Genomic DNA, 26,609 nt, shown 5'->3' with positions numbered 1-26,609 from the left:
CCAGCCTTCGAATTTAAATCCAAGTCCGAGAGAAGCATGGATGCCACGTTTTTCCATGCAAAAGTTGTTACTTAGTTCAATTCTTCAAATAAATTCTATGTTGAAGCACCCACTATGTGGGAAAAAAAATGCAAAGTAGTGGTCATATCGACCTCTTATAAAGTCTTGTCCATATTTCTTTTTTCCAAAAAAAAAAAAGAAAAAGACAAAAGAAGGAATATACATATTTTCTTATTTAATGACCCACAACTCATCATTGGCTATAAATACGTTATTATGGTATCCGAAGGACCTTACAAACTTTTAGTTAATCATGTTCTAAGTATACATACATACATATATATATATATATATATTGTCCCCTTCACGACACGTACTTGGGGCGGGGGTTGCAAGGTGGAAGGTAAGTTAAAAAAAAAAAAAATCAATCATTTGTAACCACAGCAGAGGTCTAACCCAATTGAAGTAGTACCGGCTACAGAATGGGTTTCTGGTCTGCGCTTGGGTTAGCAATTGTTTCTACTTATTTGAGGCCCAAGATGCTGACAGTGTTGGTCAGATGCCCATTTCATACCAGGCAGCCCAAAGTTGGAAAATGTGACAGTACAAATCTCCAATCTTTATTTTGCGGGATAATTGCAGAAACCTCCTCTAAGGTTTCTAACACTTGCACTGACCTTCCCTGTGGTTTGAAAAATTGCACTGACCTCTCCTGAACTTACTAATCCTTTGCAAATTCAGTCCAAATTATTAAAATATTGTTTTAGAGAGGGAAATTAGAATTTTGTATCAGATTTGCCCTTTGTGCTACATGTCCAATGAATGACAAAATGAGCGCTTACCTAATCCACTGAATATTCACACCTATATATGTCATGCTATCATACAAATTTTCAATTACGTGAAAGCCCTTTATTTTACATATACCGTATTTTCTTCTAAAAATGAAATGGGTTCTTAATTTTTAGGTTACTTGGATTTTAATTTAAAAATGTGGAAGAAAAATTCTCTTTTTGGTAAAGAATTGAGCCTTTAAACCAACTAATCAATATTGAGAGGAAAAAAAAATTCAAACATCTTTGATTGTGTGTGTAACTGTTACCACAAAACTGATACGAAAAAATAAATTGGTGCACTATTCATCGGTCAAAGGTCTAAAAATTAATTTGAGGTTCTCTCCCTAATGGAAAGAAGAAGGGAAATTGCTCCTGAAGAAATCGAAGCCTCACTGCCCGTCATTGTTTTATTTTACCAAAGCAGGAACTATAGTCATCCTATAGCATGAACTATTTCCCGCTAATTGTAGTGGGCTTCTGAAATTGGGCGAGAAGTTTGAAAGTCCTTTGCTTGATTATACACTCTACCGATAAATTTTGGAGTCCTCGCTGAAAGTTTCATAGCTATTGCTCAATTTTTGTTGCAGTGCATAATATGAAAAGTACTTTTGAATTCAAATGAAATTGTTAAATTAACACTACGTCAAGGATGCTTCTATGGTCTTAATAAGGTATGATAATGCTAATTTATTACTCCCTCCATCTAGGCATGGCTATGGTTGTGATAGCCCCACCTTCCCCTAAGGCGAACTAAAGGGGTTAGCGGACTGCCTGCTCAACTCTCGCCAGGACTAACGGTGCAGTTTAGAGCGATCTATCGCGTTCCGGAACTTATAAACGCGCGTAAACAAGTCAAAATGTCAAAATAAAAAAAATAAAAGAAATGAAATCCGAAGTCGGCCATGAATAGTAACCGACCCGTCAGAACCCAACCAAATATCAAGCAAACATTCACATCTTGAAACTTAGCATTGACAAGCCAAAGTGGCATACAAAAATATTCAAAAGTGGATACATGTCTGGTTGCCAAATCAAAAGAGAAACGGTCCCAAAAGTATATTTAGGGTTTCAATAAATGAGCTATACAAAAGATATGTCCAACTAGCTCATTTCAGCAACCAATTATCAATTGCAGTCCAAAAGTATTTATTTTCCTGTAAGGAAAACAAAAGGAATAGAGTGAGCTAATTGCCCAGTGAGATAATACTACTCAAGCAACCAAGTTCATATAAGCATCAAGCTTTTCATTTCAATACATCAAAAGTAAACAAAGGCACACATGAATGGTGGTGACAAAAGGATACGGGCGGCTCTCAAGAGCCCTTTTCCTCGTTTGCATTCTTGATCGAAACTCATTGACTCTCCGTCAATGTTTAAAAGTAACCAACCGTAGACTTCACTTTACTTCCATTCCTTCCACCTAACATCCCCCTACCGGGCCCGAACTCCAAATACTTGCGCTGTAGTATTACTCGAGTATACCGGAATCGAGAGTCTCTCATACTACAATATTCCATATAACATTTCCCCAAGGATCATTAATTGGCACGACCAAACCCTCGCCGGCTCGATTCAATCAACTACCAATGGGGTTGAGCTCAATGATAACAATTGTAGTCGTTGGATACTCGTCCAATCGACACCAAGTCAAGTACTTTCATTTCATGTAACATTTCATGTAACATTCCAATAACATGATAAACAATAAGTGAGAGTGATAAAGTACGCTCTCACTTCAATCAATTAACATTCAACTCATCAAGTTCAAGTATCAAAGCTATATAGTAACACACAAGTGAGTAGTACACTCACCAAGCTTGCAAATGGTGTTTCATGCACTTCCGTCAAAAGAACGTCGTGAACCACCGTCACGCCCTAAAACATGCAAACAAGTACAATGAGACTCGATAACGAGCCATAAACCAATGCCAAACACGACCCCAATAGGGTTCCATAAGCATATACAAGCATTAGGGGAAAACCAGAAAATCCGGAAATGGAATTAGCTTTAGCCCTGAAAAAAATAGTTTTTGACCTCATTTTCCGGTAATGGTGCCAATGGCACTACGCTTATCGAATTAAGGTGCAAGACCCACCGTTTCGAAGCTAAGAGATAGGGCTACAATGTTCCAGAAGGCAACTCTATCCAGTTTCGAGTGTAACAAGGTCAAAAATGCAAGATACTACACCAGAACCGGAAAAACAGATTCACTAAACGCATTCTGGTTTAAACATCATAAATAAGCCTACCTAAGTCCAAATCCAGAAATTTCAAAACCGGCTGAAAGGTAAGAAACAGGGCTACATTTCATCAGAAGACCTCAACAACCAATTCGCAAGCATTCCTAACCAAAATAACCAATTACAGAAGCAATTCCCAAATTCGGGTAAAACCAGGACAGCAAAGGTAATTTCGACTTTTCTCAAGCTACGCTACTCCGATTGACCTAAAATTTTGCAGGACCCTCTAAAATATCATTCCCTACAACTTTCATGTTTTAATCCAAGGCCAATTCGGCCCATAGATATGAGCTACAGTACCGGGCAGAATGAAGAACATCAAACCCTAATTTTTTCAATTTTCTTCCAAAACAAAAATTGCTTGCAATTATCCACTTTTTCCACCTCCTATATCCCTTACATACCATTTCCAATCATCATACATAGCCACACAATCATATTCATATTAAAACAGAAAAATCCCCAATAATTACAAAAGTTCACCAATTCAACCAAAAATCACAATATAATCCATAAAGTTGCATCTTATTCCACCACTAAGCATAAATTAAGCATCATTAGAGGGAGGAGAGGGGTTCTTCACAACTCACCTTAGAAACAAAAGAGAGAGAGCAACTAGTCCTCTTAGCTTTCCAAATAACTCCACACAACACCTCACTATCACTCCCTTAAGTGATTTTATGGAGCAAAAACAAGATTGGATGGTTGAGTGAGTTGATTGAAGCAAGATTGAAACCAAAAACTTGAAGAGTTTTCTTTCTTTTGTTGCTTGAAGAGCTCGGCCAAGAGGAAGAGAAAATGGTGAATTTTTGGTATTTTTTTGATTTATTTGGTCAATGGTAAGAAAATGAATAGTAGTCTTACAAGTCCCTCCAATCAAATGGTGACACTTGTCACTTATTTAATGCAAGTCTATCACTTTGTTTCCTCTCACACCAATCCAAATTGTAACATCTACTTATCTCTTAACACCCGGTAAACTAATTTCAATATCCAAAAGTTAACCTAGATTGCCGAATTTTTTCGAACTTTTCGCACTAGTGGGTCCCACGTCCGGTATACGCTCTTAATTTCTCAAAACCTATTCGATACTAGAAAAATCATCTCAAAACTATATCTGCTCCTTAAAAGTATCTAGAATTTTTCCTAATCACGAAAATGCAGAAAACAAGCCATGAAAGATAATAAAACCTAGAAAATGAGAAAAATACGGGTTCTTACAATGGTTCTATTTGGAACCGGGAACCGAACCGGAACCGGACCGTTTGGAACCGGACCAGAACCGGAACCAGAACTGTGGTAGAACCTTGGATAAAGGTTCCGATTCTGGTTCTATAAAAAATAGAACCAGAACCAGAACCGTCGGTTTCAGAACCGTTAAAAATAATTAATATAAGTAGTGAGATAATTAAAAAAAAATAGTTGTTTTTAATAGGTTTTAAGAAAGTTTAAATTTTATGGACTTTCTATATATTTTATTAATTATTTAATTCTTTCTATTCATCTAATATGTATCATTATATTTTGTAAGTATTAAATTATTACTTACAATTTTCTTTTTGCTTATTTGCTATCAAATGATAAGTTTTGATGGTAGTAGCTCATCTTCAAAATCAAGCAAGCAAAAAAATATTTTTTGTAATATTTCTTCAAATGGAATCTTCAACATTGATGATTGTCCAACTCAAGAAAGTCAACACATAACAACCATTTGATAGTGTAATGTATTTTTAAATTTGACAATGTAATGTACTTTTCATAAAATTTATATTATCTATTTATTACTTCTTACTTTGTAGAATAATAATAAAATTAAAATATGATCTTTATTTTGTATTTATTTTTTTACATTTTATTTGAAATTTTAAATATATTGTTATATTCGTATTAAAATTAGTAAGGATAAGAAATTAAATAAAATTGTATACAACCATACGGAACCGGAAACCAGAACCATAAGGAACCAAAATCAGAACTATGCGATTCTGGTTCTACCTCTTTGAAGAACCAGAATCGAAGGTTCTGGAACCAGAACCATCTTATATGGTGCGGTTTTAGTTCTACCTCTTTGAAGAACCAGAACCGACGGTTCCTGAACCGTGGCCGTGCCTACTTCCATCTCATTGAAAGTGTCATATTTTCGATTTTGGGATATCTCAAAAGATTTGTCTCAAATCTTTGTATTCTCAAATATTTAATTTTTGTTAAATACAAAACCTACTAGTTTCCCTTCCGTAAAAATATTAATGTAACACTTTTTCAATTTTAGTTACAAACATTTATGTATTTAACATAAATTAAATGATTCAGAATAAAATGTCCATAAAAAGCTAATACTTTACTCATCTAATGGATGAAAACCATAAAGAATTAATACTTTATGGGCCTTTTTTTAAATATTTAATTTATATTAAATAGATAACCTACCGATTTCCTTTTTGTAAGAATATTTCTGTAACACTTTTTGAATTTTACTTACAAACATTGATATATTTATCATAAATTAAATATTTGAAAGTAAAATACCCATAAAGAGTTGGTATTTTAAATAGGTAATGCGTATTTGCCCATAAACTACACCCCTTAAAGTTTATTAATTGTTAATTGATTTGTAGTATTTTGTCATTCATTGGACATGTAGCACAAAGGGCAAATCTGGTACAAAATTCTAATTTTTCTCCCTAAAACAATATTTTAATCGTTTGGACTGAATTTGCAAAGGATTAGTAAGTTCAGGAGATGTTAGTGCAATTTTTCAAACCATAGGGGAGGTTTCTGCAATTATCCCTTATTTTGCTGGGATAAAGAAGTGGAAATTAAATGATTGTAAAATGTCAGGAATTTTCTTTTTGGTAATAATAAAATGTCAGGAATTCAAGATAAGTGGATAAACTCGTCAACAGGAGACCACCAAAAAAATGTTTGAACTACACAGAAATGTTACATACAATTAACTCATCGTGTAAATCATTAGGGCTAGTAAGTACAATTGAGGAGGAACGAAAAGGGCGTGAAAAGGGGTGGGGGATTGGGTGCAAGTTGGGGCTTATTGCCCCGTAACTAGAATCTTTATGCCTAGTAGCATCTTGGCAGCGAACGAACCAACTTAAGATTAGAAAGTAATGGTATTGAACAGGGATAATTTCATAAAGCTCCCTTGAGGTTTTTGACTATTTCACTGATCTTCCTTTAAATTTTAAAAATTATACTAATCTCCCTTAAATTTTATTATCTTGTAACATCTAAATCTAACCAACAATTTAAAAGCAATATTAGAATAGAAAAGATAATATAATTTCACCATTACCCTTCATCTATTAGATTATTTAATTAATCTAATATCTGTTCAAACATTAAAAAACACTAGCATTTATTATTTATCATCGGAGATAAAATCACATATGGTATCAAAACTAGTATATTATTTTACATATTTTACTTAATGTAAGATCTAGATTGCTTTTTTAGTTACAAACTCATTGGCAAACGTGATCAACGACAAATAATCAAAAAACCTGTAACCAAAATATTACAAAGCATGAATTTTAATACCATAAAAATCTCAACAATTAATTTTAATATGTTGACAAGAATATTTATGATGTTAAAGTTTGTTCTCTGTAATATTTTGATTGCAAATTTTTTGATTATTTGTTGTTGATTACGTTTGATAATGGGTATGTAACTAACAAGAGTAATTTGAATATTGTATTAAGTGACAAAAATAAAATGATAAAGTACTATTTTTTGATGCTATATTAGATTTGATCCTTAATGACAAACATTAATTTTAGTGCGTTTCTTTAATATGTGGTTTAAGATTAAATTAATTAAATAATGTAATATATGAGAGACAATAATGGAATCATATGAGTGTGTTTGGATAACCATGATTTGAAAAAAAAATTATTTATTTATATCACAAACACAATTTCCAATATATCTTTTTATCTTCTCAATCATCTTATTATCTTATATACATCGTATCACAAAAAGCGTTACAATAATTATTTCAAATAATCTTCTATCCAAACACACTCTCTCCTAATATCAATTTTCAATTATCAACTGCACCTAAATGTTACAAGATAATTAATCACAAGGGAAGTTAGTGTAATTCTTGAAATTCGAAGGGATGCCAGTAAAATAGTCAAAAACCTCATGGGAGGTTTTTGAAATTATCCCTATTCCAAATAGTGTAGTGAAATAATGATGGTTCTAAAGACGCAAGGATAACGAGCCTCTGTTAGTGGAGGGAAAGAATGATGGTACTAGCTAACAAATAGTAGTATAAGTAAAGACATAAAGATAATGAGCCTCCTATTGGGGTAGTGAAATAATGATGGTACTAGATATAAGTAAAGACATAAAGCTAATGAGCAGGTCCAGCTTGACTTTGAACGGTGGAATGACTCTTCTGGAGCAGCTGACACATTTTTCCTACTACTGCTGTACTGTATGACAATTGCTGATCGTTTATTTTATTTTATTTTCACAACACTCCGCAAGGTTAGACGTCTGAGAATTGTTCTGGTAAATCAAACAGGTTGGCGATTTCCAGATTCCCGTAATGTCCTTCTCGTTCGTAGGCTATTACGTTAACCTGAGGGCTGAGCCGCTGAGGGATCTCATTTTAGACAAGACGAGATACACCACAACGCACAGGAAACTCGGTAAAAAGAAAGTCCAAATATTTGTCCAACGCTTCCTCTTTTTAAACCTTTGGACGTTAGCTAGGGTTTATGGAACAAGGCTGCGGTGACATACAACATGGTAAGGACTAATGCGCAATATACAAAGTTGTTATATTGAAAATCCAATCAGGTTTTCGGAAGTATGAGAAGTTTTAGAATTTGTTCTTACTATCAGCTGCTAAAAACTCCTTTTTTTTTTTTTCTTGGTTTAATCGTTTCTGACCAACTCTGGAAGATGTCGTTCAAAATGGCATATAATAGCTACATATTTTTCCTCAAAAAAAAAAAAAAAAAACTACTTATCATCAGATCAACTTCGTCTCCTCCAATACTGGGAAGCAAATAAAAATTGAGACTAACGATGACAATCGCCTACGAGTATCTTCAAGGTCCCTAAATGATCACAAAGTTGTTTATAGCAGTGCGCCACAGCTTAGACAGTAGCCGAAAAAGTCTTGATAGCAGTGCACCACAATTTAGACGGTAGCCCAAAAAAGTTTTGATCTAATGGTTAAAATTGGGATCTAAAAGATTAGGATTCTATGTTCAAATCCTCTTTTTGTTCCCCGCTTGTTAAATTCCTAAAATGACTTGCAGAAAGTTGTTCATTTAGCAAGATTCGAGAAACTATCAAGTCACACCTGGTTAACGGGACTAGGAAGGCCAGAATATATGCTAATCTTAATAAGGAGGTTGCAAGCGTTGGGTATTGTTTTGAAAATGTGAAATTTAACTAAACCAATGAGTGCTGCTGTTAGAAAAATTCATGCAAAATTACCAAGTATCAACCTGAAAACCATTCTTATTGGAAAACGTCAAAACGCATCCCACTTTTGGGTCGAAAGGTATAGGTGTTTGTCCTCGGTTAAGAACTACTAAGAGATATCTCTATTTGATAGGGTACATCATATATGGACTACCAGTAATATCCAAGACTCCAAATACTCCATCAAGATAATACAAGCTAGCTCTTAGCTTACCTGTACGGAAAGACACGACGGCTCACTCACTTAAGGTCTCAGGTCTTACATATTGATAGATGAGTACATGAAAAAGGAGAGAAAAAGACCTGTATGCCAGTTCAAACAGGAATTAATTACAGAAGATGTGTCAAAGCATATCGCTAAAGCAGAAAACAGCAGCGGTTGTGAAGATGTTGAATGATTCAGAAGGCAATACTTTATGAAGATGTTGAATGCTTCCGAAGGCAACGGACAAGTAGTAATTTGTCGTTTGCTTTGAGATCTTCGACAATACGTGGAGCCTCCTTGCACAGTTACAGGAACAGCCCCAGGATTGTGCCTTGTACTGTTGATGCATGGTCGACCGTCAGGCCCACGACGTACAGCTCAAGGACATGGAAACCCTACGAGGACCATTTGTTGTTGGTGCACGTTTACTGTTAAGATATGTATCTTGTATATTAGGAGTCAACATGGTGATATTTACCTTGACTGACTCAATCAATTAGTGATTAGATCAGATTAGATTAGACATTAGTTGTGTATATTTTGTAAAAATATCTGCGTTCATTGTATCTTTATTATGTTCCTTTCTGTTCTTGTGTATTATTATGTATCTGTTGTATATCTGTGTGTTTTTTTTTCCTTTTTAACTATTGTCATCTAAGAGGTTTGGATTTAAACCCACTTTTCTGTTTTTTTTTTTAAAATTTTTCTTGACATTCTTGTTTTCTTCGCTAGAGTTTCTTGTTCCGAAGTGACACAGGACCTTGTAGTGATTTGGATTTTGCGCTCCCACTCATCTGCATGCAACACAGATTATACACAGGGGAAGTAGCCATTTTTCTGCAATTGAAGAAATTACATACATATGGCGAAGTAATATTATGTGTCAAAGAAAATTCTATGACAAAATTTGGACTCAAGCATTAAGAAGCTGGTCTTGATATTGAGAAACAATAATATTGAATATGACAAAAGCGAAGAGACCATTTGTTTGCGTACTCAACTATGATAAATTTCTTTCCTGTCTATAGCCATTTGCGTAATCATCTTTTTTTTTTATTCTTTTTTGGGGCAAATTTTCTCTTCTCATTGATCAGCAAATTGAGTGCATACAAGGAATACAAAGACTTCAAACACTACATCAGGATGGAACTATACCATACACATATTATATTGATCAGTATTCTATACAACAGTCATCATCTGAAGCAACTATGATGCAGGTCAAGCTCCTTGACTAAGTCCCAATTTGCTCTCTGTTTATATGAATCTTCCTCCATCCAGCAATGAAATCATCACAAGGCACCAGTTAATCATAGGTAAGGTTCGATTTATTGTGCAGTTAAATTTTCATAAATATATAGAAACACCAGGATCCACTATTAAACTTCGGACATTCTTTGAAAACGAATTGAATTTCATTTGTACATACATATTTTTTTTAAAAAATTGATCCATATCTGTCAACACAATTGAATTCGACTATATAAATCTTCAACAAATAATTGACCATCTATAATAATCACACGTGATTCAGAAAGGAAAATATTATTTATACTCCCATTTTTGTTATTCACACTCCTACTATCATTTTAGTCATATATTTTTTATTTATCAAACTATAGGATGAGATACAAAAAAAAAAAATAGTGTGCAATTATGCTAAAATAGGGTACAAAAATATTTCCCATCTAGAAATTGGTCGGAAATTTTGCTAAAAACAGAACGGAAGGAAAAATTGCTAATTGCCCCTATTTTATTCCCCAAATGGAATCACTTATCAACGTGACAGGCGACACTGACCCCTCTCCAACACTTCCCACTCAGCACATGGATTCTGAATCCCCTTTCCGTCATTTGCCTTCAATAATACCACTTTCCTAACCCTAGCCCTAGACAAAAAACAGATTTCTAACACAGATATGTATTCTCAAGCTGATGAATGCCTAAGTTCATGGAGCCTGCTAATCATAAGTATTGTATCTCTGAGAATCTTGAGGTGACTGTTGAGTGTTGGTAGGATTGCTAGCTAACTGATCGCCCAATACTAAAAAGAAACAAAAAAATGTTCTCTTCTGGCAGTGAGATTACACATTTTGCACAGCTTTCACCATACCTGTACCCTCCCTCCTCCACCACCTCCTCCTCTACTTCCAGTACCCTCGGCCTCAATGGCAATAATGAAGCATTTCTTCTTCTTCATCACCAGGATCTGCTCTCTCATTACCTTGCTGTAGCGCCCATGATCGAAACTGCCAACACGATGACGACTCCCACTTCAACCAAGAAGACAACTACTGCATCGACCAACAACCCACAAATATCTAGTGCTACTCCTCTCCACACACGTTATAGAAGGAAGCAACCGGCGAAAAGGGATCGGCACAGCAAGATTTGTACAGCCCAAGGTCCAAGGGATAGGAGAGTTAGGCTGTCCATGGACATTGCACGAAAGTTTTTCGGTCTTCAAGACTTGCTAGGCTATGATAAAGCAAGCCAAACTCTAGATTGGCTGCTCACCAAGTCAAAAGCTGCCATTAAGGAACTACTAGACATGAAGGATACTGATCATGATGCAAATGCAAAGTGTCTATGCTTTTGGTCTGAAGCAGGCAATGTTGTGGCTGCAGGAACAAACACTAAAGAAGATGAATCAAAGAAGACAGCTTCCAAGAGGAAGAGAAAGAAGACTAATCAAGCAAAAAATCCAAAGATGGTTGCATTAAGTAAACTTGTAAAAGAGTCTAGGGCAAAGGCGAGAGCAAGAGCTAGGGAAAGAACAAGAGAAAAAATTTCCCTGAGGAAGCTGAGTATTGACCAGAAGTCACCTGATCTAATCCCCCTCAGTCCAGACCATACAAAGCCTGCAGCTTGGAGCCAAATTGGCACTTGCAAAACTAAAGACTCCAGCATGCTTGGTACGATCTCCTCCTTGAAGTTGAATGCAAGTATCCAAGAGGATGATGGATTTTTCTGTTTTAATCCTCGAGCCGGCGCAATAGGCGCGGAAGAAATATCTCAAGACTCCCCAAGGATCATAAGAAAGCCGAAGCCTTCTTCGATCCTAGGTTTTCAGAGAAACCTCATTCTCTCCAAAGAAGCAAGTCCAAATTTCGACAGCTGGTCACTTGTTACGAATGGAAATTGGGGCATTAGTAGCAGCATGACATCTTCTAGCTTATGTGCTGTTACCAACACGAGTTCAACAAAAGGTAACTCAGAATACCCATTAAGAATAATATGGAAGTAAAGTTGTGTACACACTCAATTACCACTTTAATGTTGATCTTTTCCTTCATCCCCATAAATCTCTTTGTAGTACTTCAATTTTGCGGGAAGCCTTCCGAGGACAAAAGCAACAACAATCAAGTTCCATGTGGCAGGCAGATTCATAGATCCACGTAAGTCTTGTAATTCTCCTTCAATTTATATTTTGGGGGGTTCAGTTTGAAACTCCAGAACCCTGTAATCTTGAAGGTGAAATTTTCTTTTGATCTTCTTTGTATTCCTGAGCGGATATTTCTTTGTCTGTACTGCACGTTCATGATCCGTTTCTCCATATCTGGAAATTTTTTTCCTAATTTTTTCTTGTTTTCTTTTTTTTTTTTTTGGGATATAATTTGCTATGTGAAAGTAGCCAGTCTAAACATGGAAAGTTTTGTTACCACGTCAATTCAGAACTTCCTTTTCCTTTTAATGAGCATTTAACTAATTTGGCCAACCTTTGTTTGTCATCGGAATCACATCACCTAATTCTGCCAAAAATTGAAGTTGTTGCGGGCATCCCTCTTTCACAAATATAACTCAATAAGCTAATCCATCAACATATATAACTCATGTTTTGATTGATGAAGCAGAAGTTGAGCTATTTGACACCCCCAACTATTTTCTGAACTTTCATAACTGTGACTGGCTTTCATGTTATCCACAAGTTTCCGTGTAAATACGAGTTTATACTAAAAGAAGCTCAAAGAATTTGGCCATAAGTCTTATAAAGTGAAATGTAAGTTTTTCCTTTCTTTGACTTGTTATTTAGAACTTCTCCTTTAATGTTCATTTTCTACACCAAAAAAAATTTATAAAAAAAAAAAGATGCCAGAAATCGCTAGATGTGCGTGATATAGTATATGGGCAAGGGCATTATTTTGTCTTCATTTTTGTATTCCCGGACACTTGTACAGGGATGGCTCAAAAATTGTATTTCGGCTTGGGAGTATATCCTAATTTGAACTTCACGAATCCTGGTGTTGGAATTTGGTTGTACCAGTATTATCTCCTTTCTTTTTATTTTGTCTTCATATCCCAAGCTCTTCTAGAATTTTATGCTGATTTAGTAGTATAGGGTTGTGCAACGTAATCAAAAGCAGAAAGCTACCAATCCAGGTTGAAAACCTAAATCTGATTTTTTTTTTTGGTGAAAACCTAAATGTGATGTGGTTTTTCAAACTAAATTTCGGGGAAAAAAAAAACGAGTCTCTGTGTGTGCGTGTAGACACGTATACATGCTACAAACAAGTACTAGGAAAAATTGTCTAACGAAAATTATGCCAGGGAGGAAAAACTTGTTTACAATCTTAAATTTATGCAAACTTTTGCTAGAATTTGTTGCTTTCAAGGAAGAACGTTTCATAGAGTGCAATGGTTGAATATCACATTTTTTCTACCGTACTTGCTAGTTTATCTAAAAACCTGCATGATGACATCTGAAAATTTGACACCATAGCAATAGGCTATCAACGTTTACCTCTGGTGAAGAAACTATTGATGTAATTTATCTCCTTTTTTTTTTTTTTTCTACTTTGTTTTTGGTGTTGCCTTTTTCTGCATTAGAGAAAGAGAAATTAGAAATGCGGCCTGTCAAGCGTTTAATACCCATGTTATTAGAAAGTGAACTTTTAGGTTTTAGTAATTCTCCCCCCTGTAAACTCTTTCAATTCACAAATAAATTTCTTCGTTTTTCAGGTAGCTAGATGTCCAAGTTTGCACCCGGTAGTTCTTCTCTATGGCATTTAATTTTAAAATCAGATTTGGGGTTTTTTCTTGTTTACATTTTTTACTTCTCTTCTTTTTAAGTTTTAACTCTTTTTTTTTTTTATTGAGAAGTCAGATTCTCAAAAACAGCTATAGCCACTGGCAACTGGCAAGAACAGTGTCTGAATTTACAAAACTTATAGACAAAAACACCATGTCAATAGCTAAACAACTTTTTAAAATGATCATTTTTTCTTGTAGCCCTTAAAAAGCGGAATTAAATGACAATAGGCCCTAATTAGTATCCGTCTTGTAGATTTTGAATGAACGGAAATGAGAACGTGATCCAACATTGATTGAGGATTAAACTTCCAAGCATGCTGGAGCAACCACAAGACACCATATTTCGTGAGTTCTGAGATTACTCTTTATCAAGTTCTCGGACATTCAAGATTCCTGTTACTTCTTAACCATGTAAAAGAAGCTTCCACCAAGAAATCCTGTGGATACTATATAGCATGTCAAGCCATCTGCTAAACCCTAGAAAAAGGAGCGGTGAAAACTTAGTATATCTTTTGATATATCTACAAGTCCCTGTCTATGGATGCTTCTGCCTTTGATAAAACAGCACCGGAAAGGGTTTAATCCCGCACAACGTATTTAGTCGATTAATGGTCAAATTAATGTTTGCGTGTGGTTGTCGAGTTTGGTACTACAGAAATTCACATACTATGAAGAATATACACTGATAAAATATTCTTGCAGTCAAAGGTTTCCTGGACAGCTGGGCTTGATAGTTGAGATCCATTTGCAGAGACATCACAAACATCCGGGCAATGTACTCAAATACAACTAAACAAAGCTTCAACAAGGAAACCTAGAAACATCTAACTAAATGCAAGCAAACCATACTGTGACCAATCTTGAGAAGAAATCACGTTAGCTAAGGAAAATCGATCCAAAAGAAATCTGAGATAAAGTTCAACTTACGCGGAGTTGGAAAGGTATTGTCATGCATCCGAGATCAATATGTCAAATGCAGTGTTGATCTCGACGGCTCAGCAAGATACTGTGCAGCCAATAGTACTGCTGTTGTGGAGTCCGCCGGGAGAACACGGAATTGTAGACGCTTTTTTTCTTATAATATGTGAAACTAGTACTGAGAAGATGAAACTAAAGAAGGAACATCTGTAACAACAGAATTCGAAGCTGTCTAGGGTAGTAACAGTAACTTCACCGCCGTAAAACCTTATAAGTACCATCGCACCCTGTCCAATTATATATATAAGCTTCAACAAGATTTAATGCAGCTGATGAGTAGTGAAGGTGAATAGACATGTATTGAGAAATAGACAAGTCTTCAAATATGGAAAGAACAAATGCTGCTTTCAAAATTGACTATTCGTGGTGAATGCTAATAGTAACAGACAGCAAAAGCCCACAAGAGATCTCTCTCTAGTTGTCTGATGTTGAGGGTAGTAGAACTTCTTTTTTCTCCTTCTTCTTTATTTTTTAAAAAAATTTGTATTTCCAAGTATAGTGAGATGTTGGATCGTTTTCAGAGTAGTTACTATGTACTGGTAGTATTGGTTACCTGGAAACAAGTGCGAAATCAGAGGTGTGGCTACTGGCAGGCAACTGGCTAGGTTTCTTTTCTTTCTTTGTTTGCGTGATGGAGTGGAGTTGAACAGTAGGAAGTCGCAGTATCATCAGCCCATATCAGTATGGTGATAATGGTACTTCGACTCGGACAAACTCCCTGTTTTTGCTGTGATTCATTAACACAACTAAGTCTATAATACTGCTACTGGTAAGTGGTAACCAGTATCAACATAAGGAAATGTATTACCAGTACTCCTTGCCAGTATCAACATAAAAGAAATGTATCAACCACTTACCAGTATCAACATAAAGAAATGTATTACCAGTGCTCCTTTTGTCCCAGTTATTTTGTCAAATTTCACGAATCCACTTTTTTAAAAAACAATGGTTTGATTGTAATGTTTGTACTTCATTTTATAATCTTATCCCGACAAATTCAAAATTTGAATTTGAATGGTAGTATACATATTATTAAAGGAGAGACAATATTGGAAGAAGAGACTAAAAGGTGCTTTAATTTTCTCAATATGACAAATATTTTGGGACATTTCAAATTAGAAAGTGCGATATTTTAAATTGGATGGAAGGAGCACTATATTTTATATATAATACTACAACTTTTCCTATTTTTTATATGGGACGAAAGGAGTACTATATTTTATATATAATAATACTACTTTTTCTATTCTTTTTTTTTTTTGTCGATACGATAGTTTCCTATACTATGGGGAGGGGGAGGGCCTGAAAAGGTCCTGGGGTAATTCGGAGGGGACTGAACCACCACCGGATTAGACAGATGCACTACGTACCGGCCTGAATTTTTTAAGCAAAGCACATTTAATTGTGGCAAATTGTGGGAGGCAAGGGTTTACCCACCAAGTCTTAATGCATTGGTGGTGGCTCGTGGTTGCTACTTTTCCTATTCTGCTAAAGAAAAAATTCAGGCCTTATTTGGATTGTAGTTTTTCACAGAAAAATTTTTACATTTTTCATGAACACGTTTTTTAATTATTTTTTATCTTACATATATAAAATTGCTACAGTACATTTTTTTTTAAATAAAAATTCCTAAAAATGGCAATCTAAAGGGAACATCAGTATTCGTGCAGCATTACACACATTTTCTTAAGCAACAGCAACAAGAATAATTGGGGAAGGTGGGGACACAAGATCCAGTGTTTCCTTCCATACATCTATAATTATCTATTATGCACGAACTAGCAATATTGTACTTCTGGCTTCACATACCAAAACAAGAAGGAAAAAAAATGAAAATATGGTTTGAGCTTTTACTGAGTTGTATATTTAAGAGTTTTGTTTTTCTCTAGGTATTAATAAAACTTTAAACTTGTCCCATACCAATTGTATAGGTCATTTAATCAATTGACCAATTTGTTTCGCAAATGTAATATTGTGGTTGAAAGTGCCAACTGACCTTTAAGCACCAAGCAATAGTGAGTATGTTTGAATATAATTTTTTTTTAAATATTCTTTTATTTACATCATAAATATTGTATTTCAATCACTTTTTATATTTCTAACTATTTTTTCGTCATATCGTATATATTACATTATAAAGAGTGTTACAATATTTATTCTAAATAATTTTTCAAATAATACTCTATTCAAACACACCCAGTATGATTACGTTTCGTTTATTTAAACATTGAAGATAGAAAACCCCAAGAACAAAATAAAGAAAAGTAAGAGAATTAAGGAGATGACTCATGTATAAAAAACTGATAGTTTTGTAACATTCGTATGTACCAACGACACTTCAAGCAATGGAGACGTAAATACAATAACAAAAAAACTTAACAAATGCCAACCTCATAACATATATTCATGTGTTTGGATAGTTGATTATTTGAGATAACTTTTTTAAAAAATATTGTATTATTTTTTAATGTGATATATGTAAAATAAAATGGTTGTTAAAAAATGTATTGATGATACAAATAAATAAAATTTTGCAAATAAATCACTATCCAAACTAGCCAAATAATATGAATATTGTTTAGATAGTTGAAAAATGTGCTGATTATTATTTTTTCAGACAACGATAATATTTGTATAACCTAATCTATCATATTCTATATGGAGGAGGAGTTTCAAGAGACTGTGTAAGAGTCTAACAGATATACAAACCTGATTAGATTAAACAGGTGTTCTAATATCTCTTTTGAATTTTTTTCAAAAGCAAGTGGTGCCAATGTACAGTTGCACTGGTCAGTAGACAACGATGAATATTGGTCAGTACTGAGAACTTGAAGATCGAAGGATACACATTCCGATGGAACAAGAAGATGTCATTCCCGGACCAACTTTGCTCACGTTTGAAGCGCATATTTCTCGTTTCCAGACGAAATTGAATTTTTCTAAGCAGCACCAGTAACTTATATGTTTCCTTAAAAAAATCTAAAAATTAAGTAATTACCTGCATAGGAATACAATTTTTGGTCCCGTGCAAGCTGCAATGTCAGAATGTACTTGTGAAGTAGAACAGAGATCAAATCAAATCTCTTATTTTATGCAATGGTGTCGGTACGGAAGGATTTAAATTAAATAGCAAGGCACATAGCTCTTCTGAGTTCTGACGGAGTATGTTTCCTTTACTAGCTTATTGACCTGGGCTAATAGAAGATACTGCATTTTTTTTTTACGAAAAAAAAAAAAAGAAGATGCTTCATCACTTAGTATCATTAAGTTGATCTTATTGAACTAGCTTTTTTTTTTTCCTTTTTTTTTAAACCCCCCACCTTTTCCCGCGCCTTTTTCACCTTCAACTATAAGACGTAAAAGCCCCCGCGTGAATGGTCCAACGGTAGCACCTCCCAACGGTGACCAATAGGTCCCAAGTTCGAGTCTCTGCTCCGCTGGATTCCTCCGCGCACATATCGTGCTTGGGCTGGGTTGGAGCGCCTGGCCGGACCGCAGGGGATTAGTCGGGCCCCGTAAGGATTGATCGGGACACCCCTGTGTAAACAAAAAAAAAAAAAAAAAAAAACTACAAGACGTAAAATTCGAAATTTGAACTTGATGGTAGAAAAAAACTCTAAAAATCCTTGTCTGACCATTGGATTTATCAAACTGGCCTTAAAAAGTATGCGTTAAAACTTAAAATTGTAGCTACATTATTGCCCGTGATAGAGCCACATTCAAGTGTAGGTAGGCAATTGCACCCTCCCCAACTTTGAAGAAATTTCAAAATTGACTTGAAAACAAATTTTAAATTTTCAACCTTGTCCTAAAATTTCACCCTTTAAATTTCTGAAAATTCCCATGTTCATTTACTTTATCCCCTGAGTTGTTAAAGTCTACAATCATCACTTAGTTTATATATGATCCCATATTTCAAATGAAGCCAAGTACTACTTGAAAATATAGGGAAAAAAAGGAATTTTAAAACTTTCGTCATCTGGTTGTTATTGTTGTAATATAATTTTAACAAAATTCACACAAACTGTCATATTGGTTATTAAATTTTTTTCATTCTTGCCTTAATCAAAGTAATTCCCCCGCCCCCCGCCCGCTCCTCTCCCCAACTTGGGTCTTAACTTTGGATTTAAATAACCCATATGAAAATGAGACCGAAGAGGAATGCAGCAAGAGGACAAAGTTGATTTAATATTTGCCAGAATATTTTCCAATGTTATTCTTTGCGGGTCCAATATTTAAGGGATAATCTATTCTGGATTGGCCCAAATATTGGTGTCGGGAAAACGAAGGACAACACATCTACAAGAAAGGAGCAGGTTAGTTCATGGGTGCAATGCGTAATCTGTTCGGGTTGAACAGGTATTATACACTTCTATGAAAACGAGTGTCTCAAGCCCATTAAAAATTGGGCTTTAATTTCTTAGGGCCTTATATAAACGGGCCTCATGATCATACACAAGAGTCATTCAAAATGGCCGAAATCACCTAAAGAACGACGCCGTATTACTCTGCCCACCGACCCTTTCTTGTTTACAAAGTTTTCCTCCTAATCTCTCCTCTTTGAAATACCCTTAGCTGCTGACATGTATTAAAGAAACTGAAAGGAGACGCAGAAAAACCAAGCAAAGAAAAAGGGAGGAAAAAGCAAATATGGAAGAGCAGTTGAAGACTATCACTCAGGAAATCGGGGAACCCAAATTCGATACGCTCCGATTCGGACTCCAAAGCGTCAAAGGAGAAATCGTTGGATCGCATCCCCTTGAATCTGCTTATCATACTGTACTATTCCTCTCTATCCTTGTTCAATTACCAATTGTTTTGTGTATTATTGCTTTTTAAGTATTTTATTTTCATCGAGCTTTTTATATATGGATTGGATGCCATTTTTTTTTTTTTTTTGTGTATTTCAATGACATTAGACGCACGTGAGGCAGCAGCAGATGAAGAGGCAGATTCTGGCCAGAGCTTACGGGTCGGCTTTCCCTTTGAAGATGGAATTCGATCGAGAAATCCTCTCCAAGTTTGTGTTTTTCTCATCTCTTTTTTGCTTTTTTTTGGCTGAAAGTTACAGTCTTGTTATATAGTGGCTGTGATTAATGGGTTTTATTGATGATTTAGGGCTTCTTTACAATTTAGGTTTTTCCCTTTTCTTTCAGTATTATTTGTGTCATTTATGCTCGTTAATAAGTTGCTAGCTTGACGGTGTTTTTCTTTGCTTTATACCTTAAAATTCGAATAGAAATTGGGGCGATGAACTTTATGATATCTAATGTTTGAATTGGATCTGGTCTTAGTGAGTAGCGTGTCTCAATCTATACGGTTCTATTGTGTGGCAGTATGAATTTAAACTGTTGAAGGTTACAAAAATTTAGAAAGGAGGGTTTTTGGAGGGAATAAGGAATTAATGTTGATGGTTTGTGCAGGAACGAGATCATTAATCCTGGATCCTTTTGACATAAACAAACCAATTGAGGGGGTTTTTTTTTTTTGGGTCCCCTGTTCAGCTTCCTCTTATTGCTTTTCTTTATGCCATAATGTTCCTTTTTGCCATGCTACTTAACTGCACACATGAAATGTCTAGAGTTGGAAAAAGTGACTTTTCTAACGTTGGTTCTATCTCAGGCTGTGAAATTGCATCTTCAATTGTTTCTTGCAACATCTACATTCTTCTTGTTGATGGCTCACTTTAACTATTCAGCTCTTACCATCTTGTGCCCGTGCTTATTGAATATTAGTGGGAGAAGCACACTATGTCTGTGCATATTTTAACCAAAATTAATAGATGATTTTGAAGAAAGATCTTCAAGTTATTGGTAGTCATGACTTTGGAAATAATTTGAAAAATATGAGTGTTGCTGTGATAGTTTCATAGTGGTTTAGTGGTTCACCATATGGGGGTAGAATATGCAAAACATAATGTGACAGCTTCTTTTAACATCAGGCTGGTGCTTTATATATATTAGTCTCAATATGAAAGTAATAGTTTATCTATTTCTATCTTGCGTGTATGATGTATATTTGAGGTGATTGATGTTCGAGAGATTTTCTCTTAACTGTTTTTGGGGCACTATAAGTTGCGTGTGTTGTATGATTCTTTTGTATCAACTTCAGCAACTTGGATAGTCTTCCAAAGCCTTCTCGTGTTATGTATTCTTTATTCTGTGGAAACGATGAAACATACAAGAAAACAACAGAGTTCAAAGGAAGCATCCTTGTATTTTTATATATATGATTAGACCATTTTAATGGGAACTTTGAAGCTCATTTTGTCTTTTCATAATCTCTGTTCAGGAGATTTCAAAGACCAGCTGGTGCGATTCCATCATCATATTTGGGGTTAGAGGCTATGACTGGGGCTTTGGAAGATTTTGGCTTCGAGGATTATCTCAATGGTAACGAACAGCAACTGGATTAGTTTTTTTTTTTAACTCTTTAGACAAGTTTGTTCTAAAATATTTGTGGATCTTTCTTGTTATTTTTCCCCTTCCAAACTCCAAAAACAAAGTTGGATGTTATAACTGAAAATTTTGACTTGATTTCCAACGGGTTCATTGGGATTTCAGTGTGAAATATTTCAAAGTTGTGTGGAATGATTAGTATGAGATTGTGATTGTGGCTTCTTATTGGTTCATATTGCTTACTAGTCACCCTAATGTTCGTGGCAGATCCAAGGGATTCTGAAAGTTTCACTCCGGCTGACATGCATCATGGAATGGAAGTGCGTCTTGGAATTTCCAAGGGACCAGTCTGCCGCAGTTTCACATGAAACAGTTAGCTGGAATTATTGGAAGACGATTGTTGATTTCTGTACTACTATTATTCATGTAGTGAAGCTGCTGCTTTCTTTTCATGTCATGGCTTGCTTGTACGCTAGTCCGTGGAATTTTTAACATATTCGACGTTGCAATGATGAACAATTCGGTCCTAAGTTATGGCTTTCCTTATTGCTGAGGTCTCTCTGGGTCATGGTAATCTCCCAGACCTAGTTTGGATGGTGATTGGAAAAAAAAAAAAAAAAAAATCAGTACCAGCATTGGATTGGATTGGACACTTGCAGCAGCCTTGTTCGCGAGTCTCTCAACTCAAAGTCAGAAAAAGAAAAAGAAACCATGTTCTCTTTTCCCCTCGCAAATGCGACGAGAAAGTGATAGGAAGTCTTTTAAAATTTGCAATCCGACCCACTCTGCAACTGCTAGAATCTCAAAAGCGATCATCAATCGTAAATATTGACTGTTGTCTCTTTTCTTCTTCATTTTTTTTATGTCCGGATGCGCCTCTGTGTGCTTGCTTACCAAACATCTGAACTTAAAAAATTTTGGATTCATATTTTCCTTCGCCTTTTAAATTCCACCGTTCTCCTGTTAAATTTTAAGAAGTAAATTACAAAAACTCTCAAACCAGGCGTTGTTCAAGTCATGAATAAGTGAATCACTCATCACCATTGAATTTTTTTTTTTAATTTACAGTTCACTTTTCTTCCTCCCAAGTCCCAATTCCTAACTTTGAGTAATCAACTGCTACTTGTCATCCTGATCCAAAAAAGCATAGCAATCTCCTCTAAATGTTCCTTCCACCTGAAAAGCCACTCTGCCACTTCCTCCACCTCCACTGACCTAAACCTTAGATGTCCAGCTCCTACGCAGTAATAGCAAAACCCTAAACCGCAGAGATGGAAACTCGCCGAGTCCCGCGGGCCGTGAGCGACCCCAAGGTCAGACAAGTCGGGTTTTTCGCGCCCGGGGCACCACCCGACCGGTCCCAATCTGGTCCACCCCATCCGGCCTCCTCCTCCCCTCCTGTCTCTGAAATCTCCCCCTCCGGCAACTCTCTGTCCCCGGTGATGATTCCTCCGCCGCGTCACCTTTCCGCCGACCTTGCTCGCGGGCCCCATTTCTCTCCTGCTGCCCCGCTCTCCCCTATGCGGGCCGCCCGCGACTCTATCCCCGTCGGCAGCTACAATCCCTCCGAGTTTGTCGCTCCCACGGCCTCAGAGTTCACTGACGATGCTCTCTCCCCTAATTGGACTGCTCGCCGGAGCAATTCTGGTAAATTTGCTTCCTCCCTGCCAGCTGGTGGATTTGATATGTCATCCCTTAAGCAGAATAATTTCCCGGCTAGTAGTTTAACCACCGTCTCCATTGTCAACATGCCCCCTGGCATAACAGGTAAATTATCTCCTCTATCCTTGCAAATATTTTCTCATCTTCTCCTCCCATTGATATACTGGATTTCACCATTATTCTTCAAGCTTCGGCACGGTTTTTGGGCATCTATGGCCTTGCCTTATCTTTTTCCGTGGGTGGTTGATGCTATAATTTTTTTTTGGACGAAATATAGAAAAAGATGGCGGAGCTGGTGTTGAAGTGCAGAAGGAGCGATCGAAGACGGGATCCAAGGCCAGTTTGAAGCCACTGAAAGAGCAGACCACAAAAGCAGAAAGGCGTGCAATTCAAGAAGCTCAACGAGCAGCAAAGGCTGCAACTAAAGGTCATATCAAGTTCCAGTTTGATTTTTTTCTTCCGAGTCCTGTCAAAGGTTTCCGTGTACACGAGTGAATGCATTTCGATAGTCCCATATTTAGTAATTCCCGAACTCTTTCTTCTATATCGAGGATCGTAGAGTGCTTTTTCGATCTCTTAACTTTCTTTGGAAAGTACATTTTCTAATGCAGTTTCCTGGTTAATTCAAAGAGTGTGCCTTTACTAAGCTAATGATACTGAGCTTCTTTTTTTTTTTCCAAGCTAAAAAGAGCTTCTTTTTTTTTTTTCCAAGCTAAATAGAACCTTGACTGTTGTTTCGGGAAGTAGCTTCCCCTCCACCTGAGAACTTTAATGAATTCTGTTGTTGTACTCTGATAGAATTCTTATTGACACCAGTGATGAGACATTTATTCATTAATTAGTGACTCAAGTACTCAATAGCTGTCATTGTGTGCTTAATTTTTCGAGGTGATCTTATAAACTGTCATTAGTATCAGCTTTATATTGTCCAAACCAATATCACTGCTCATCATAGCATAGTATTTTTGGGCCATTGTTGTGTTCAAGTATAATAAAATCATCCTTTTCTTGGTATATACATTGCCTTTGTGCTCCGTGAAGGCAATTGCATAATTTTTTTTTTTTGGTAATTATTGGGCAGGTGATGGTAGTAAGACACCAGCTGCTTCATCTGGTTTGGGTTCTTCAGCAAATGCAAACCCAGGGAAGGCTGCAAAGGCTTCTCCACAGAAGAAGGATAACTCTCCTGTTGCAGCTTCTGAAAAAAGAGGCAGTGATCGTCCACAAGACAAAGACAGGAAGAAGGATGTCCCTCACCCCCGTATGCAGTTTGATGATAAGAGCCGAGTTGAGAAGGCAAAGAAACGATCTGTTGTTAAGCAGACCGAAGCAAAGAACAGGGTTGAACTGTTTAGGCATTTACCTCAGTATGAACATGGAACAAGGCTCCCTGAACTTGAATCGAAGCTGTTTCAACTAGATCCTGTTCATCCTGCTGTTTATAAGGTGAGGCTAAAGAACTTATCTTTTGTGGATACTAATACCATGAAGTTTATTTTTTTTTTTTTTTTTGGGGGGGGGGGGGTGGGGTGTGGAAATATTTATGTTTGAAAGTTTTTGGCTAAATATTCACATTTTAATCTGATGTGGTCCATTAGAGAGGCAGCAACTGTTATCAACTCTGATGTGTAATACAATTTTCAAATTTTCTTTTTCCTATTTTCGTTGGGATCTTGACCTGACACTAGTTGTGATTTATGTACCTATAATCAGGTTGGTCTGAGGTATCTAGCTGGTGATATATCTGGTGGCAATGCGCGCTGTATTGCTATGCTTCAAGCATTTCAAGAGTCAATTAAAGACTACTCAACACCGCCTGAAAAAGCTCTTATTAGGGACTTGACTTCGAAAATAAATTCTTATGTATCTTTTCTGATTGAGTGCAGACCCCTTTCAATCAGTATGGGCAATGCTATTAGATTTCTTAAATCAAAAATTGCCAAATTATCTTTGGCCTTGTCTGAATCAGAGGCAAAAGCAATTCTTTTGTCAGATATTGATCGATTTATCAATGAGAAGATAATTCTAGCTGATAAGGTAATAGTCAGACATGCTGTAACAAAGATTAGGGATGGCGATGTTCTTCTCACATATGGATCATCCTCTGCTGTTGAGTTGTTGTTGATACACGCCCATGAGCTTGGCAAAAATTTCCGTGTTGTGGTAGTCGATTCACGTCCAAAGCTTGAAGGGAAGCTGTTACTTCGCAGATTGGTAGGAAAGGGTATTAGCTGTACATACACTCACATAAATGCTGTTTCTTATATAATGCATGAAGTTACTCGAGTATTTTTGGGTGCTTCCTCAGTATTGTCTAATGGAACGGTTTACTCGAGGGTTGGCACTGCTTGTGTTGCAATGGTTGCTCACCAGTTCCGAGTTCCAGTACTTATATGTTGTGAAGCCTATAAGTTTCATGAAAGGGTGCAGCTCGATTCAATTTGCTCTAATGAACTTGGTATGCATTTACTTTTGCAAATCATATGGAATCCGTTTAAAATGTAATATGGCTGTGTGTCATCATTTTTCTTACTATTCAGCTGCCCTTATAACACTGCAGGTGATCCAGACATGATTGCAAAGGTTCCTGGTAGGAAAGAAATTGACTCTTTGGATGATTGGGCCAATAGTGATAATTTGCAGCTTTTGAACCTCATGTAAGTGAGGGTTCTTTTTTTTGGGGGGGGTGGGGTGGGGTGCGTGTGTGTGTGGTTATCGCATGGATTTCGGGTACCATATCCATAACCTATGTATGCTCATTGTTTAATTTTATTGTAACAGTTATGATGCAACACCATCAGATTATGTTTCGATGATCATCACAGATTATGGTATGGTAAGTGTTAGTAAGTTTTATAATAGATTTACTAGAAAGAAAAGAGTACTTGTTATCTTCCCTGATTGCTTATAATATGACTGGGGTACATGCTTGCAATAACTCAATTGAGAACCATGTGCTGCACCACAGTGTTTGTGTATGCAGTCAAGGAAGTCTACTCTGGCCCCGTTTCCTTTATTATCTTGTCCTGTGTCCTTACGTGGGCATATCCTGGTGTTTTTTCCTTGATGCCCCCCTTCCCTCCGCTCTCTATATCCTCATCTTAGTGGCATTGTGCATGTTTGCACCAAATGGCGTTTTGCCTTAATTTGCTAACCGTAATCTTTAAACATTTCCAGATACCTCCCACTAGCGTACCTGTCATTGTTCGAGAATACCGCAGAGAACATCTATGGACATAGCGGAATATAACACCTACTATACATTTATTTGAAGCTTCAGTGGTGGTTCTTGAGGATGACAGAGAGATATTGACAATCTTCAGCAACTTCAAATTAGTTTCTCCTTGATTTCTTTTTTGGAATAATGAGTTGTCTTTTCCATGTACGTTATGTTTTTGGTTTGATTCTATTTTCACCTGACTCTGTGAAGAGTGCGTTTCGTCCGCCTCTCCGAGCAGTTTTAGGAAAATATGTACGTTGTTATGAGCTTTCTAGCCCTCTTAAGGAAATTTGCAATTTTTGCTCTCCATAAAGTCGTTAGTTTAACATTCTATCCGCCGCTAGACTATTTCCGGGGCACCTCACTTTTTTGTAGATTTGAGATACGTCGCTGAGTTTAACCACGGAAAGACTGCAACATCCTGCCTATTTTTGGTGTTTTAAAATGTACGAGAGTTTTTTTTGAAAAAATAAAAAAATCGCCGGAGCATACTTACAAAGTTTCATCAAGCACAAAAAGGAGTGGACGATTTAATATATTGTTCCGATGAAAAAAATACACTACATTTTTCGATCTAT

At 36.3% G+C, this 26,609-nt stretch overlaps 3 protein-coding genes across 5 annotated transcripts; all 3 read left to right on the top strand.

Moving 5' to 3' along the window:
- The first annotated feature begins 10,688 nt into the window (after positions 1 to 10,688).
- LOC113701936 (uncharacterized) lies at positions 10,689 to 14,364 on the top strand. Of its 2 annotated transcripts, none has more exons than XM_072059945.1 (3): positions 10,689 to 11,951; positions 12,059 to 12,140; positions 14,027 to 14,364. In XM_072059945.1, exons 1-3 carry the CDS (start codon positions 10,805 to 10,807, stop codon positions 14,031 to 14,033), a joined length of 1,236 nt encoding a protein of 411 aa, XP_071916046.1. In that variant the 5' UTR covers positions 10,689 to 10,804; the 3' UTR covers positions 14,034 to 14,364. The 2 variants fall into 2 exon arrangements, with proteins under 2 accessions (XP_071916046.1, XP_071916047.1); XM_072059946.1 differs by lacking the exon at positions 14,027 to 14,364 and adding an exon at positions 13,702 to 13,844.
- Positions 14,365 to 19,307: 4,943 nt separating this feature from the next.
- On the top strand, positions 19,308 to 21,695 carry LOC140004043 (cyclin-B1-2-like). The gene is made up of 4 exons (XM_027221516.2): positions 19,308 to 19,530; positions 19,671 to 19,771; positions 21,043 to 21,143; positions 21,417 to 21,695. Exons 1-4 carry the CDS (start codon positions 19,402 to 19,404, stop codon positions 21,515 to 21,517), a joined length of 432 nt encoding a protein of 143 aa, XP_027077317.1. The 5' UTR covers positions 19,308 to 19,401; the 3' UTR covers positions 21,518 to 21,695.
- Positions 21,696 to 21,837: 142 nt separating this feature from the next.
- On the top strand, positions 21,838 to 26,344 carry LOC113701057 (uncharacterized). Of its 2 annotated transcripts, XR_003450798.2 has the most exons (8): positions 21,838 to 22,916; positions 23,089 to 23,238; positions 23,893 to 24,257; positions 24,525 to 25,025; positions 25,120 to 25,269; positions 25,372 to 25,468; positions 25,593 to 25,647; positions 25,989 to 26,344. XR_003450798.2 is itself a non-coding variant. In XM_027221515.2 (7 exons), the coding sequence occupies exons 1-7, from the start codon at positions 22,421 to 22,423 to the stop codon at positions 26,049 to 26,051; spliced, it is 1,971 nt and encodes a 656-aa protein (XP_027077316.1). In that variant the 5' UTR covers positions 21,838 to 22,420; the 3' UTR covers positions 26,052 to 26,344. The 2 variants fall into 2 exon arrangements, 1 of the variants encoding a protein (XP_027077316.1); XM_027221515.2 differs by having other exon boundaries at positions 24,525 to 25,269.
- The last annotated feature ends 265 nt before the right edge of the window (positions 26,345 to 26,609 follow it).

This window comes from Coffea arabica, chromosome 7e (assembly GCF_036785885.1).
Source record: "Coffea arabica cultivar ET-39 chromosome 7e, Coffea Arabica ET-39 HiFi, whole genome shotgun sequence".
NCBI lineage: Eukaryota > Viridiplantae > Streptophyta > Magnoliopsida > Gentianales > Rubiaceae > Coffea > Coffea arabica.
This window is presented reverse-complemented; position numbering and strand designations above follow the sequence as displayed.